This window comes from Haematobia irritans, chromosome 3 (genome assembly GCF_050003625.1).
Source record: "Haematobia irritans isolate KBUSLIRL chromosome 3, ASM5000362v1, whole genome shotgun sequence".
NCBI classification, from domain to species: Eukaryota; Metazoa; Arthropoda; class Insecta; order Diptera; family Muscidae; genus Haematobia; species Haematobia irritans.
The window spans coordinates 214886075-214900131 of record NC_134399.1 but is presented as its reverse complement, the minus strand read 5'-3'; the positions used below and the strand labels follow the sequence as shown (position 1 = coordinate 214900131).

Below are 14057 nucleotides of genomic sequence, written 5' to 3'. Positions count from 1 at the left end.
ACAAATGACTATAACGAATTTATGGATTAATATTGTGGTGCCTTTAACACATTGTAGTGTTAGCAAAGACTCATACAGACATTTTTGCTCATTTTAAATATTCTGAGATGAAGCCTGCATTACTGACGATGGCGATGTATGTATGTGTCTATGGATCAGAAATGAAGGAAACCTGCATTACTGACGAGTTTATTTTTTGGGGATTGTCGGAAAATGGGGATATATGTATATGAATTTATAACATAAATTTATTTACATTTATCAAATACTCCTGCAATGTTAGAAAACATTTACATGTTATTAAGTTCTCTCGCTATGGATACAGAAGATTTCTATGTTAGAATATTAATAACATTAGTGAGAAGCCAGATTGGTAACTAAGTGGTAAATCATTAAAATTATCATGTATAGAAGAATAACAATTTTTGAAATATTTTGGAAAATTCAGAAAGAAAAATAAAAGAAATTGTACTAAATAAATTCAGAAGTTACATTTTTATTTAATAAAGGGGACCCACCTTGAAAGTAATTGTAGATTTATTTTAGGAAAATGTAACGAAAAATATTTTACTATTTTTGCAACATGCACTCAAAAAACAGTGAACCCACCAAGATGAACAAATTTGATTAATTTTAGGAAATTTTAACTAAACTGTATTACAAACACAAACGTCACGCCGATTTCACAAAAACAAGTAAATATTTTTTAACAAATTTATTATACATACATATATTTATTATACATAATATACTATCACTATACTTCACAGGATCATTTCTGTAGTCAGTCTTCAATTACTTTCATTGCATTACTATCACTCGTTAAAGAAAATTTCGAAAAAAATGGAATTCAAAATTGCAATAATGTCTTTAGTGTCATACGAAGTTCAAGATGGGCGCGTATTGGTAAAATTTTAGGAAATTCTGACCTATTTTGTGACACAAATTTATGTATATACGAATTTGTGTACAAAATTATCAAAACATAATAATTTCATGAACTCAAATAGAATTAAATTGGCTTTAGTGTCATTTTCTCATTTGTAATTTATATCATTAAAATAATTTGACAATATTTAACTAAGATCTAAGAACAAATTTTCATGAATTAAAATAAAGTCAAGTCGTTTACTTTTTTCTGAACGAAAACACTATAGTTCCATGTTATCAAATATCTCATAATTTGTCTACGCTTTCTCTAACACGATTGTAATAAACTACGGGATATAAAGAACTAAAAATTCCAATCCCTATGAATTCATTATAACCGCGTTAGAGTCCTATTAACCCTCTAATGCCCAATCCAGCCTTTAGGCGGGCTTCATTAAATAAGGAAGCCTTTAGTAATACACAACTTAATACAACAAAAATGTATAAAATAAAAAGAAAACTTAGTTGAACCTGTTCAAGAGCCTTTGCAGCATATACAAAATTGTACCGTTTAAATTTTTCTTGATTAATTTTCTTGCTTTTGTGTCGTTAACATTGAATATTTAATCAACTGACAAAAAAATTGGGGCATTAGAGGGCTAATGAATTTCAAAGTAACGCTGGTCTTCAAATTCAATTTTCGTACAATTTTCAATCCTTTGCTAATATGTTTAAATATTTATTTATTATCATTATTACCATGCAATGCTACAACAATTTGTCATTGAAAAAATAATTTTAAAATCAATTGTCAAAGAAATATGAAAGGTTGTAGTCCATTGTCAATTACATGACAACGTAATTGCCTTGTGTGTGTGAAGGAAAGAGAGAGAGGGAGAGAGAGAAAATGGAAATGCATTTGCATTTGCATGCTCAGAAAAAAACCGATGAATTTGGCGCACCAATTTTAAAAATTATAAATTTTTAAAGTTATTAGAAGTTGCTACATTACCCTGCCCTCATATTGAAAAAAAAAAAACAAAATAAAAAACCAAAAATCAATTTATAAATCATAACATTCAAAGTTAATGTAAATATTAAGTCTACTTTTACCATACAAATTCCTTCGATAAACTGCCAGGAAATTATTTTTAATATGGCTATGTTCGAATTATTCGAAAGTAAAATAAATGGATAATTCGATAGCCAAAGAGTCACCATACCCCTTCAACGAATAACACCATAGAGCAACAAGTATATAGGGGTCTTAAGAAACATAACAGTACTGTTGTTTGTTTACACATATATTAATTTCATTTTCTTCTTTGTCTCTCACTCTCTCTTTGTAACAGAGCTAGTTAACTGAAGATGTTTAACTTGGAAAAGAGTATATATTTTTATTTTAACTAAAAAACTTAACCATATTATTATTCAATTATTCTAATAAATCCTCAAATTGTCCATCGAATCTATTTTATTTTTACAAACATCAACCTGTAAACATTGGGGCGGTTACTCACACATGATTCTGATTTTATCATTGTTATTGAGGTACTACTACTGATGTTTATCGCATGTGGAATCATCCCACCAAAGTACCTATTAATTAGGGTAATTTGCAATCGCAATTGTAAAAATGACATGACATTTAAATGATAATGTATATGAACTTGAGATTGGAAAATGCATTCAATTATATTCCCCATTTTCCCATTTTAATCATATCAGTAAATGTTTTTCAATATTTAAAAAAATCCTCTATCATAAACCACTATATGGCTATGGTATGATAAGTATTATATCGGTTCTACATAGAACGACTTGCAGTTAAAGAAGTTCACGTTAGCAAATTTTATATTACATAGTTATTTTCCATTTAGCTTATTGCAATGGTTATTGTGTTATCAGAAATATATTGCAAAAAATACGTATCAAGTCTCTTTTGAGTGAGTTACAATTTTTTTTAACACTAAATTATGCATAATTAATTTTAATTCTATAGAAAATTTTATCAAAATTTTATTTCTATCGAAAATGTTGTCAAAACTTTATTTCTATAAAAAATTTTGTCAAAATTTTATTTCTATAGAAAATTTTGTCAAAATTTTATTTCTATTGAAAATTTTGTCAAAATTTTATTTCTATAAAAAATTTTGTCAAAATTTTATTTCTATAGAAAATTTTGTCAAAATTTTATTTCTATAAAAAATTTTGTCAAAATTTTATTTCTATAGAAAATTTTGTCAAAATCTTATTTCTATAGAATTTCTTTTTATTTCTATAGAAAATTTATTTATTTATTATTTCTAAAGAAATTTTTGAAAACATTTTATTCCTATAAAAAAATTTTGTCAAAATTTTATTTCTATAGAAATTGTTTTTAAAATTTTATTTCTATAGAAAATTTTGTCTAAATTTTATTTCTATAGAAAATTTTGTTAAAATTTTATTTTTATAGAAAATTTTTTAAAAATTTTATTTCTATAGAAAATTTTGTTAAAATTTTATTTCTATAGAAAATTTTGTCAAAATTTTATTTCTATAAAAAAATTTGTCAACATTTTTTTCTATAGAAAATTTTGTCAAAATTTTATTTCTATAGAAAATTTAGTCAACATTTTATTTCTATAGAAGATTTGGTCAAAATTTTATTTCTTTAGAAATTATTGAAGTAGCTCTTAAATGGAAAGGATTGTTTTGCAAAATCTACCAAAACATCAAGAATTCTTCCAATCTACCAAACAGCCAAAATCTACAATTTTGGTAGAATTGTACCAACTGTGGCAAGCGTGTTTGTAGGACAACTATCGTTCTCCAAAGAGAGTGAAGAGAGGGAAGGAGGGAATTGAATTGTAATCACCTATTGAGTTCAAATTATGTGCTCTGTAAACAAACAACAGTACTGTTATGTTTTCCTAAGACACCTATGGTGATATTTGTTGCAGAGGTATGGTGAGCATGTAGCATAAGGTGTCGTATAATGTATGAGGTATGCAAATGTTATGTATACGACACAGTGCACCATATTGAACACACCATCTATTGAGAGTAGAGGTGTGCGCGTGACACGAAATTTTCGTGACACGCGTGATTCACGCGTGAGTCACGTGATTCGTGAATGAAATTTTGACCAAATCACGTGAATGTGCGTGAATGGGACTGAACAAAAATGTGTCGTGCGTGATCGTGCGTGAACATCAAATTCTGTTCGTGAATGTGCGTGAGTAAATTTTTTTCAAAATCACGCTCACGACAAAATTCACGTTCACGAAAAAATTCACATTCACGAACAATTCACGCTCACGACAAAATTCACGCTCACGAAGAAATTCACGTTCACGAAGAAATTCACATTCACGAAAACTTCACACTCACGATGACATTCACGTTCACGAAAAAATTCACGTTCACGAAAAATTCACGCTCACGAGAAAATTCACGCTCAGGAAGAAACTCACATTCACGAAAAATTCACGGAATTTGAGGAACATCGGTTGATATACACGCCAATTATGACCAGATCGGTGAAAAATATATATGGCAGCTATATCTAAATCTGAACCGATTTTTTCCAAAATCAATAGGGATCGTCTTTGAGCCGAAACAGGACCCTATACCAAATTTTAGGACAATCGGACTAAAACTGCGAGCTGTACTTTGCACACAAAAATACACCAACAGACAGACAGACAGACGGACAGACAGACAGACGGACATCGCTAAATCGACTCAGAATTTAATTCTAAGACGATCGCTATACTAAACGATGGGTCTCAGACTTTTCCTTCTTGGCGTTACATACAAATGCACAAACTTATTATACCCTGTACCACAGTAGTGGTGAAGGGTATAATAATGATTGAACATTTTTACATTTTTAAATTGAAAACATACTTCCAAATAAAAAATTAATAATTTTCGGAAATAATTGGTTTCATTGGTTCATTAAATTTTGGCTTAGATGTAAAAAAAATAATTCTATATAGTATAATTATAATATATGTAATTATAATATAATAAAAAATAAAATAAGTAAACAATAACACTATAAATCATTGATTGCCTCAATTAAAAATTAATTAAGTTTTTCGGCCAAAATCAATCCACATTTTAATTGAATTTATATTTTGATTTGATTAAAATGTTAATTGTATCTGTTAATTTTTTAATTGAGTACGTTTTCAACTTCAGATTTTTAATTAGAAATATTTTGGCGAATTTGTGTGGGTAGCTCATTTGTATCACGAGCGAGAGTGAGTAAGTTTTTAAGTTCGTACTCATTCGTGAATTACATTTTTTCGTTTGTTTTGTAAGTATAATAGTCGTGAACGTGCGTGAGTTGCATTTTACATCGTGAGCGTGTGTGAATAGTTTTTTTATGAATCGTGAGTGTGTGGAAGTACGTTTCGTTGTTCGTGAACGTGTGTAAGTAGTTTTTTTCGAATCGTGAGTGTGCGTGAATAAGTTTGTTGTTCGTGAACGTGCGTGAGTTGATATATCCCGTCGTGAGCGTGCGGTAGTCACTATTCTGCAATCGTGAGTGTTTATCTTTGCAGGATTTTGGTTCGTGAACGTGAGTGAGCGCGAATCAATAAAAACCTTCGTGCGTGAATGTTACGAATTCATTCGTGAGCGTGCGTGAGTGTGAGCAATTCCAAAACGGGCGTGCGTGATCGTGCGTGAATGTTACGAATTCATTCGTGAGCGTGCGTGAGTGTGAGCAATTCAAAAACGGGCGTGCATGATCGTGCGTGAATGTTACGAATTCATTCGTGAGCGTGCGTGAGTGTGAGCAATTCTAAAACAGGCGTGCGTGATCGTGCGTGAATGACATTTTGAATTTGTGAGCGTGCGTGAGCGTGCGTGAAAACTCCCTCACGCGCACACCTCTAATTGAGAGTAAATAGCAACATACATGGTTGGATAAACCAAAGGCAATAATCTCTAGGAAGATAGGAAATTGGCTACTGAGGAGATCAAACACTTTACCGTGTTAGTTTCTTACTCGAAACAAACGCGTATACGACAAGTATTGACATAGACAAGTATTGACATGAAAAGAAATTATGAGCACGAAATAAATTTCCTTAAACGGGAAAATGTAATTTTGTTGTTTTGCCTAAAATTTAACATTGTTTCATTAAGAAAATTAAGTTTTTCATCAAAAATAAAAACGAAAAACAAATAAAAAAAATTACTATTACTATGGAACTAACATGATAAATGCAACATTTGGTATGATGCAAGCCAATATCCTATCTTCCTAGAGTTTATTGTCTTTGGGATAAACCGTACGACAAAGGTTAGCGTTGTTTGTTGTGTTTTGGCTTAAGATTTGCTCTTGCACTACACAAACAAATATGATAACCATATACGACTGATAAGAAGAAGCATAATATAAACAATCAAAATGGAGGATATACTACCAATTGCTGGAGCCATTTATTTAATAGAAAAAAAGAAGAAAATAAAAAAATAATCAAATATTTTAAATAACACATAGTCATTACTTCATAACATATATGGTATAAATCTACAATATTATTCTAAAGCAATGATGTAAGTACTGCGAAATCTTTTTTTATTATTAATGCGGACCACCTGGCAATGTCATTTCTAAAATATACCCTTAGATACAGAGCTGGAATAATTTTCATTTACATCAAGAGAGGCAATATTTGATATAATGGTTAATCAAGAAATTATGAATATTAATATAGTAAGATAATAATTAATCCACAAGCTTGTGCATATAATAACAGAGTAAGGTCTATAGTGTAAACTATAAACAAATTAATCATTCTCAAGAAACGTAATATTCGAGAAAAACACAATAAAATACTATATAATTCTCCTAGTATCAATGAGCCCTTTTCATAGTATTTTTTCTTAGGTATTTACTAGATATTCATATTTGATAGAGAGCAAAATCATTTTATAGAACATTTCCCGCTAATTCAATTCATTGTTTTGTTCTCTCCAATATACAATTAAAAAAATGCGTTCCCCATCAAAACGTTGTTTTCATGGTAAGTAGTACACATTTTTAGGGTATTTTTCCGATAATATTTGTCACATGTTATTTGCACATATTTTTACCCGTTAAATAATCAATCTTCTTTTGTTTTGATTTTCTTTCTTTGTTTACACGATCAAATCAAATTAAAATAAATATTGACCATCCATTGTTTGTGTGATTGCAATTTAAACAATTGGCATTAATTCAAATGATGACACTACACCACCTAACATATGTGCCACATTTGAATTGAGAAAAGAGACCCCATTGAGGGTATTTGTAAACATAACAAATGGTCTTAGCAGACATTGTGTCTCCAATATATTACACATAGAAGAAGTATTTACTCTTTTCAAATGCGTGAGTAATTAAACATAAGACGAGAGTGTTATTCTTACTGTGAGAAATTTTCTTTGGTTTGATTGGACATATGAGACTGTGAGTGGTATAAACATACTCATATTTATGTGTGTGTATCAGGGATGGAAAATGCAGTACTATAGTACTTTTTTTAATACTTTTTCACCCCGGTCAGTACCGTAGTACCCCCGCGAAGGATTTAGTACCTTTTGTATAGACATTTTTGAGTCGATATCAGATTTATGGTACAATGGGTTTGACAAAATATTTTAATATTTTGAGAAAGTCTTTATCAACCTTATTTGCTAATAGTCTTTTACAAATATGGCAAAACAGACATGTTCATGTGGGAAGAAAATCTCGATTTTGTAAAAGACATAGTCAAAAACAGGATTTTATTGAACTTCAAGAATGTTTTAGTCGAAAAAAGAATGCGATTCTATATTATCGATTTTTTATTTCGGTAGAAAATGTTGTCAAAATTTTATTTCTATATAGAATTTTTGCAAAATTTTATTTTTATAGAAAATTTTGTCAAAATTTTATTTCAATTGAAAATTTTGTAAAAATTTTATTTCTATAGGAAATTTTTGCAAAATTTTATTTCTATAGAAAAAATTTTGCAAAATTTTATTTCTATAGAACATTTTTGCAAAATTTTATTTATATAGAAAATTTTGTCAAATGTTTATTTCAATTGAAAATTTTGTAAAAATTTTATTTCTATAGGAAATTTTTGCAAAATTTTATTTCTATAGAAAAAATTTTGCAAAATTTTATTTCTATAGAAAATTTTTGCAAAATTTTATTTATATAGAAAATTTTTTCAAAATTTTATTTTCTTTAAAATTCAGTCTCTTGACAATAATCTTCCAGTGACATTTTTGCTGAAATTTAGTAAAAAGTACCTTTCCGCTCAAAAAATACCTTTTTTGTACTTTCTTAAAAATTGTATTTTCCATCCCTGGTGTGTATGACTTTGTGATTGCTTGTTGTTGATTTTTTTTGCTTTTACTCCGTTATTTTTTTTATTTTACTCACCACTTGGCTTCGATGGTATAAAATCCAATGTACGATCCTTACAACGTAAATCTTCACCAGTACCGTCAATCCATACGTAAGTGGCTTGTACAATATTTTCCTTTAAGGGTAAACTTAAATAACGATCCAAAATCGTTTTGTTAATATGAGCATTGGGTGAATCTTCTAAAATTCTGTTAGACATGTTGCTAAAAAAGAAAACAAATATAACAAAAACAAAATTAGGCATCAATATAAGAGAGCGTGAGAGAGAAAGATATAGAGAAGATCTTTAATTTATCTATAAGAATAAACAAACTAGTTAGTATTGAACCTCAATTTTTTTTCCTTTTGTAATGATTGATAATATTGATCAGATATATAATTTATGTAATAAAATTTACTTTTATTTTGTTATATACAATGGTGAGAAAACACTTATAAAATGGAGGAATGTTTTCATTACTTTTATTTAAAATGCGTCATTTATTAAAACTTTTTTTATTTTCAAAAATTTTCTATTTTTCGAAAGAGAGAGAGATAGGGATAGACAGAGAGTGAAGGAGATCCATAATTCAACTATAAGAATAGAGAATATAGTTAGTATTGAAGCGCAATTCTTTCATTCCTTTTGTAATACAATCAAAATATTGGTCAGATATATAATTCATCTAAAATATGGTAATTTACTTTTATTTTATAATATAAGTTGAAGTTCAGAAAATCCTTAACAAAGCCCATTTGATTTGAAATTAGAGGAATAGGGGAACTTTTATTTAAAATATGCCATTTCTTCAATTTTTTTTTATTATTTTAAAATATTTTCTATTTTTTTCTAAATTTCAAAACAATATTATCGTTATTCGCCAAAAAGCTACTGTAATTCAACTGAATTTATTGGTATATAATATATACCTCTAATGCTCATGAAATTCAACTTCCGAATAAATTATTTCTTATAGGTCGAAGAAGAATACATATGAATATTTGCACTCTAATAACATCAGTAAACAAGTAAAGAAAGTCTAAAGTCGGGTACTACTCTCCACCATTGTGTAGATCTCAAATCCTTCAAATTTGTCAGGTGCTATATGTAAAGATTTATGTTTCCGTATACATATATTTAAATATGAACCGATTTGGACAACATTTTTTAGACTGCTACCATAATAAAATAATGCCCTGAGGCGGCACGCAATTTTAGTAAGACAAATATGGGAAATATTTAAATTTAAGGTCATTTTTAGGCAATTCCGCAAAAGTATATTTATGAATTATCGGTCGATAGATATGTGTTAGAGCTATAGGAAAAGTTGAATACTTTTTACAAGCATTTTGGCCATATTTGCCCAAATCGAAAGGACATATACATATATGGGAGCTTTGTCGAAATTTGAGCCAAATTAAAAAAAAAAAGTTGTGCCAAATTTGGCACACATTGATAAAATGTTAAATGACCTCTCTTTGAAAATTTTCAAAACCTACACTATATACTGCAACCTAAACTTTGATCACAAAAATGTGTTCACAAACAGACGGACACGGCTAAGTGGACTCAGGGGCCGACCCATAGATCGGAGTAAAACTTTGGGCTCTGTGATCATATATCTAATGGTGTTTTCTTTTCTGAAATAAGTGATTTGCCTTCATTTGGTCTGTACAGAATGTTCATTTTTATAATGTTGCCACCAACCTAAAAACATGCTATCATTTCAGCGGGCAAAAAAGAATTCAAAGGAGCAACAGAGCAATCGCAGCACTTTCGTTTGTCGGCAGTGCTGAAAATGCCCGCAATTTACCTCTATGCGTGGCACTATTTTCACAAGAGAATTCGAAGCCTCTTCGCACTTTTGCCCGTTTGTTTTAGAAAAGAACCTAAAAAGTTCATTTTCCGGGCAATATGCAAAAAAAATGCGAATTTTTTACAAGAAAAGAAAACACCATAAATCTGAACCGATTCCAAACAAACTTGGCACACTTGACGACACTATTAATTATACTTGTTGTACTAAATTTAAAGCAAATCAGAATAAAACTCTGGCTTCTGGGCTCATAGAAGTACATATCGGGCGAATGACATATATATGAATGCTATATATAAATCTGGATTCTGACCTAAAAATATACTTTTCCCAAATTTGAAGTCGACCGGACTAAAACTGCGATCTGGGAGCCACTGTTGTGCAATAGTTAGCATGCCCGCCTTGCAGGCCGTAGTTTCAAACCCAGTTTCGACCATAGGTTAGGTTAGGTTAGGTTATGTGGCAGCCCGATGTATCAGGCTCACTTAGACTATTCAGTCCATTGTGATACCACAGTGGTGAACTTCTCTCTTATCAAGGGACCTCCTTTTTATAGCCGAGTCCGAACGGCGTTCCACATTGCAGTGAAACCACTTAGAGAAGCTTTGAAACCCTCAGAAAAGTCACCACCATTACTGAGGTGGGATAATCCGCCGCTGAAAAACTGTTTGGTGTTCGGTCGTAGCAGGAATCGAACCCACGACCTTGTGTATGCAAGGCGGGCATGCTAACCATTGCACCACGGTGGCTCCATACCCCAGTTTCGACCATACACCAAACAGTTTTTCAGCGTGGCTTATCCCATATCAGTAATGCTGGTGACATTTCTTAGAGTTTCTTCTCTAGCTTCTCTAAGTCGTCTCACTGCAATGTGGAACGCCGTTCGGACTCGGCTATAAGAAAGGGGTCCCTTATCATTGAGCTTAACATATAATCGGACAGCACTCGGTGATAAGAGAGAAGTTCACCACTGTGGTATCACAATGGACTGAATAGTCTATGTGAGCCTTAAATATCGCGATGCCACTATACCAAACCTAACCTAAAATTGCGACCTAGACTTTGATCACAAAAATGTGTTCACAGACAGATGGACATGGCTAAGTGGGCTCAGGGGACGACTGTGAGCATTATTGCCAAAAACACCATGTGTCTATCTCGTCTCCTTCTAGGAAACATAGGTACTGACTTATAATACCGTCTCTGGTGCAGGGTATAAAAAGGGCAAGACATAACATAGATCCATATAAAAAAGTCTCCAAGTGTTTGAATGTTTAGAAGACATAACCTAAACTAGATTCTAAAATCGACCTTTAACATTTCCGGCTGTTCAAAATGCAAAATTGTCCTAATAGAAACTGATTTCCAGATTTACATAATTTTTAAATTAGATTGAAACAGGGAAGTCCACTTCTTGCGGAGGGTTCTTAATTGTCCTAATCCGGCCAATATTATTTTTTTGTATTAGTGCCGGAAGCTAAATAAAAATTCTGAAATTCAGCCACTACGAGTGACATTAGACAACATACATTTTGCAATAGACCTTGGCAGCACCCTTTGGATCCTGGCCTGGAGCCCCTTGCCTTGATAGGAATAAAGGAAAATCTCTGAATTTCTCTGAAGAGTTTCCAGTTCGTCGTGATCCAGGATACTAAATTCTAGAAAGGTATGGACTCATCAGTACGTCCTACTACTCTATAATAAAAAATGATAGGAACGTAACATCCTCGGAGAATATCAGTCCTTGATTGGAACAATGGAAAATCTCTGAATTTCTCTGAAGAGTTTCCTGTTCGTCGTGATCCTGGATACTAAATTCTAGAAAGGTATGGACTCATCAGAGCGTCCTACTACTCTATAATAAAAAATGATAGGAACGTAACATCCTCGGACAATATCCTTTAAAATCCATTACTTAGCAAAATGCAGGGGCGTGTCAATGGCACCGTCACACAGAAAGGTGACGGTGCCATTGACTAAATTCTCCAAAAGGTATGGACTAATCAATAATCCTCGGAGAATATCCTTACTTATTGTCCATTATACGAATGTTAAGATAAGCATATGAAATGCTTAAATGCTTATTTGGTTTGCCACAAAGAATACAACGAGAACAAGTCATCCCGCTAAATGATATGAAGGACCGGTTACAAGATAGTCGGGAGCGAATGTTTTTGGGATATGGGTTTCGCTAAAGGAGATAGCCAAATTGTAAATAACACACTAGGTAGAAAGATAGTATTAGGATCTGCAAGAATGTGATTCCTTAGCCAAGTAAAAATTCCGAAATTTTTCCTACGCAAAATGGAAGGATACCGTTTATATTTCTAAACGTGTATAAAGCATAGATGAGCATTCCTTGGGTTTACATCGAACAGCCAGGCTATTTTACATTTCCTTTAGTTTTAAAACCCGTTGAGAATTGAATGTCTAAAGGTATTAAATCACAAGCAGAAAAGGAATATGATGAATTCCTAGAGCAAAATAACAGGTGATCATATTTCTCTAGGTGCAGGTATAGTTGAGGACATAAAGAACCTATAATTACACGGCCCTTGCTTGCTCCAGTGTTAGCAATACCCAATGGAAAATTCTCAGAATTTTGCTCTGTTATTTAAAAGCACCGAATTAGTACTGCGAGCAAGAGTCCTAAATGCTTTGATGATAAAACACTACACAATCCTCACCCACAAGCAATTAAACATTGGGGTAGACCATCGAAATTATATTCGCTTTAGGAGGTGACCTTCTGAGATACCAAAGATCAGTACATTTTTTAATTTATTTATTTTATTTATTTGACAATGGACAGGAAAACCAAGATCGTTCATTAACATATTCTACATAGTTGATTAATTTGATAGTTCATCTGAAAATACTAGTAAATTTCATTTATATTGAAAAATTTCTTCATAAATTCAAAACATTTGTCGTTGCTTGAAAAACTATTTGAATTCAAACCCAAGGATCGTCCATTAACATATCTCACTATGTAGATTTAATTCCTTTAATAGTACATCTCAAAATACTAGAAAATTTTGTTTAAATTTTAAAATATTTCCTAAAAATTTTCTTTGCTTGATTTCTTCAAAAAATCCTTTTTAATCCAAACACTTTTTTGTTAAACACTTGTCAGTTCTCTAGCTTATTTTTCATTAGTTTTTGGTTTTTATTTAATATATATTTATTTTAAAAAAAATTTACTTTTTTTATTTTATATCTGTGTTGAAGGTGTGAAAAACACTTATCGAAGCCCGTTTGAACTTAAAATAGAGGAATGTTTCGTTAACTTTTTAAAAAAAAAATACGCGATTTATTCAACCGTTATTTTTTATTTTCAAATATTTTCTTTATTTTTCAAATTTTCAAAATATTCTCGTTATTCGCTCAAACGCTACTGGAACTCAACTGAACTGGAAGTGGATTATCCCACCGATTTTATAACCCGAATGTTTGTGAACTCGTTATACGGACCGTAGCTGCTGATTTACTCAGCTCTCTGTATAGTTCTAATGTTTGGCAGTAATGACCAGATGACAAAATGATTTTGCACAACTACTGTAATGCAGTCGGCAGCAGGGGGTACGGGGGTAATGTAATGTTGACAACAAAACTCTTGCCCATATACACCTACGCTAGTGTTAGCTTGGATGTCATTATCTCATTTGCTTTGTTCTATACACGAGAGAGAAAGAGAATTTTAGTTTTTGTTAATCATTTACTATAGAGATGTGCTGAGAAATGTCGAGTTCTCTGTTTTGAATGGTCAGTTTTGAGGGGGATGCTATTAAAAGTGGTGCCAAGTTTGTTTAGATAATGATTTTGTGGATGGATTTGGTAAATAGGGGAATTCAAAGTGAGAAAATACTTCAGAGTGCATCCCTATAGGTACTTACTATAAGAATTATTATTATTTACACTAGGCAACAAATTACTAATTGTTAAGTACGCAAAGTCACTATTAGTGTTTTCGGATAACTTAGTAG

At 31.3% G+C, this 14057-nt stretch overlaps 1 protein-coding gene across 1 annotated transcript in view; it reads right to left on the bottom strand.

Moving 5' to 3' along the window:
• Positions 1-13469, bottom strand: part of Gs2 (glutamine synthetase 2) — a 30522-nt gene extending 17053 nt beyond the window's left edge. The window contains exons 1-2 of the mRNA XM_075302800.1: positions 13276-13469; positions 8291-8478 (exon numbers count right to left, since the gene is read on the bottom strand). Of these exons, the coding sequence (XP_075158915.1) occupies positions 8291-8474 (184 nt within the window). The 5' untranslated portion in view covers positions 8475-8478; positions 13276-13469. The remainder of the gene's footprint in view (positions 1-8290; positions 8479-13275) is intronic.
• Between the last annotated feature and the right edge of the window lie 588 nt (positions 13470-14057).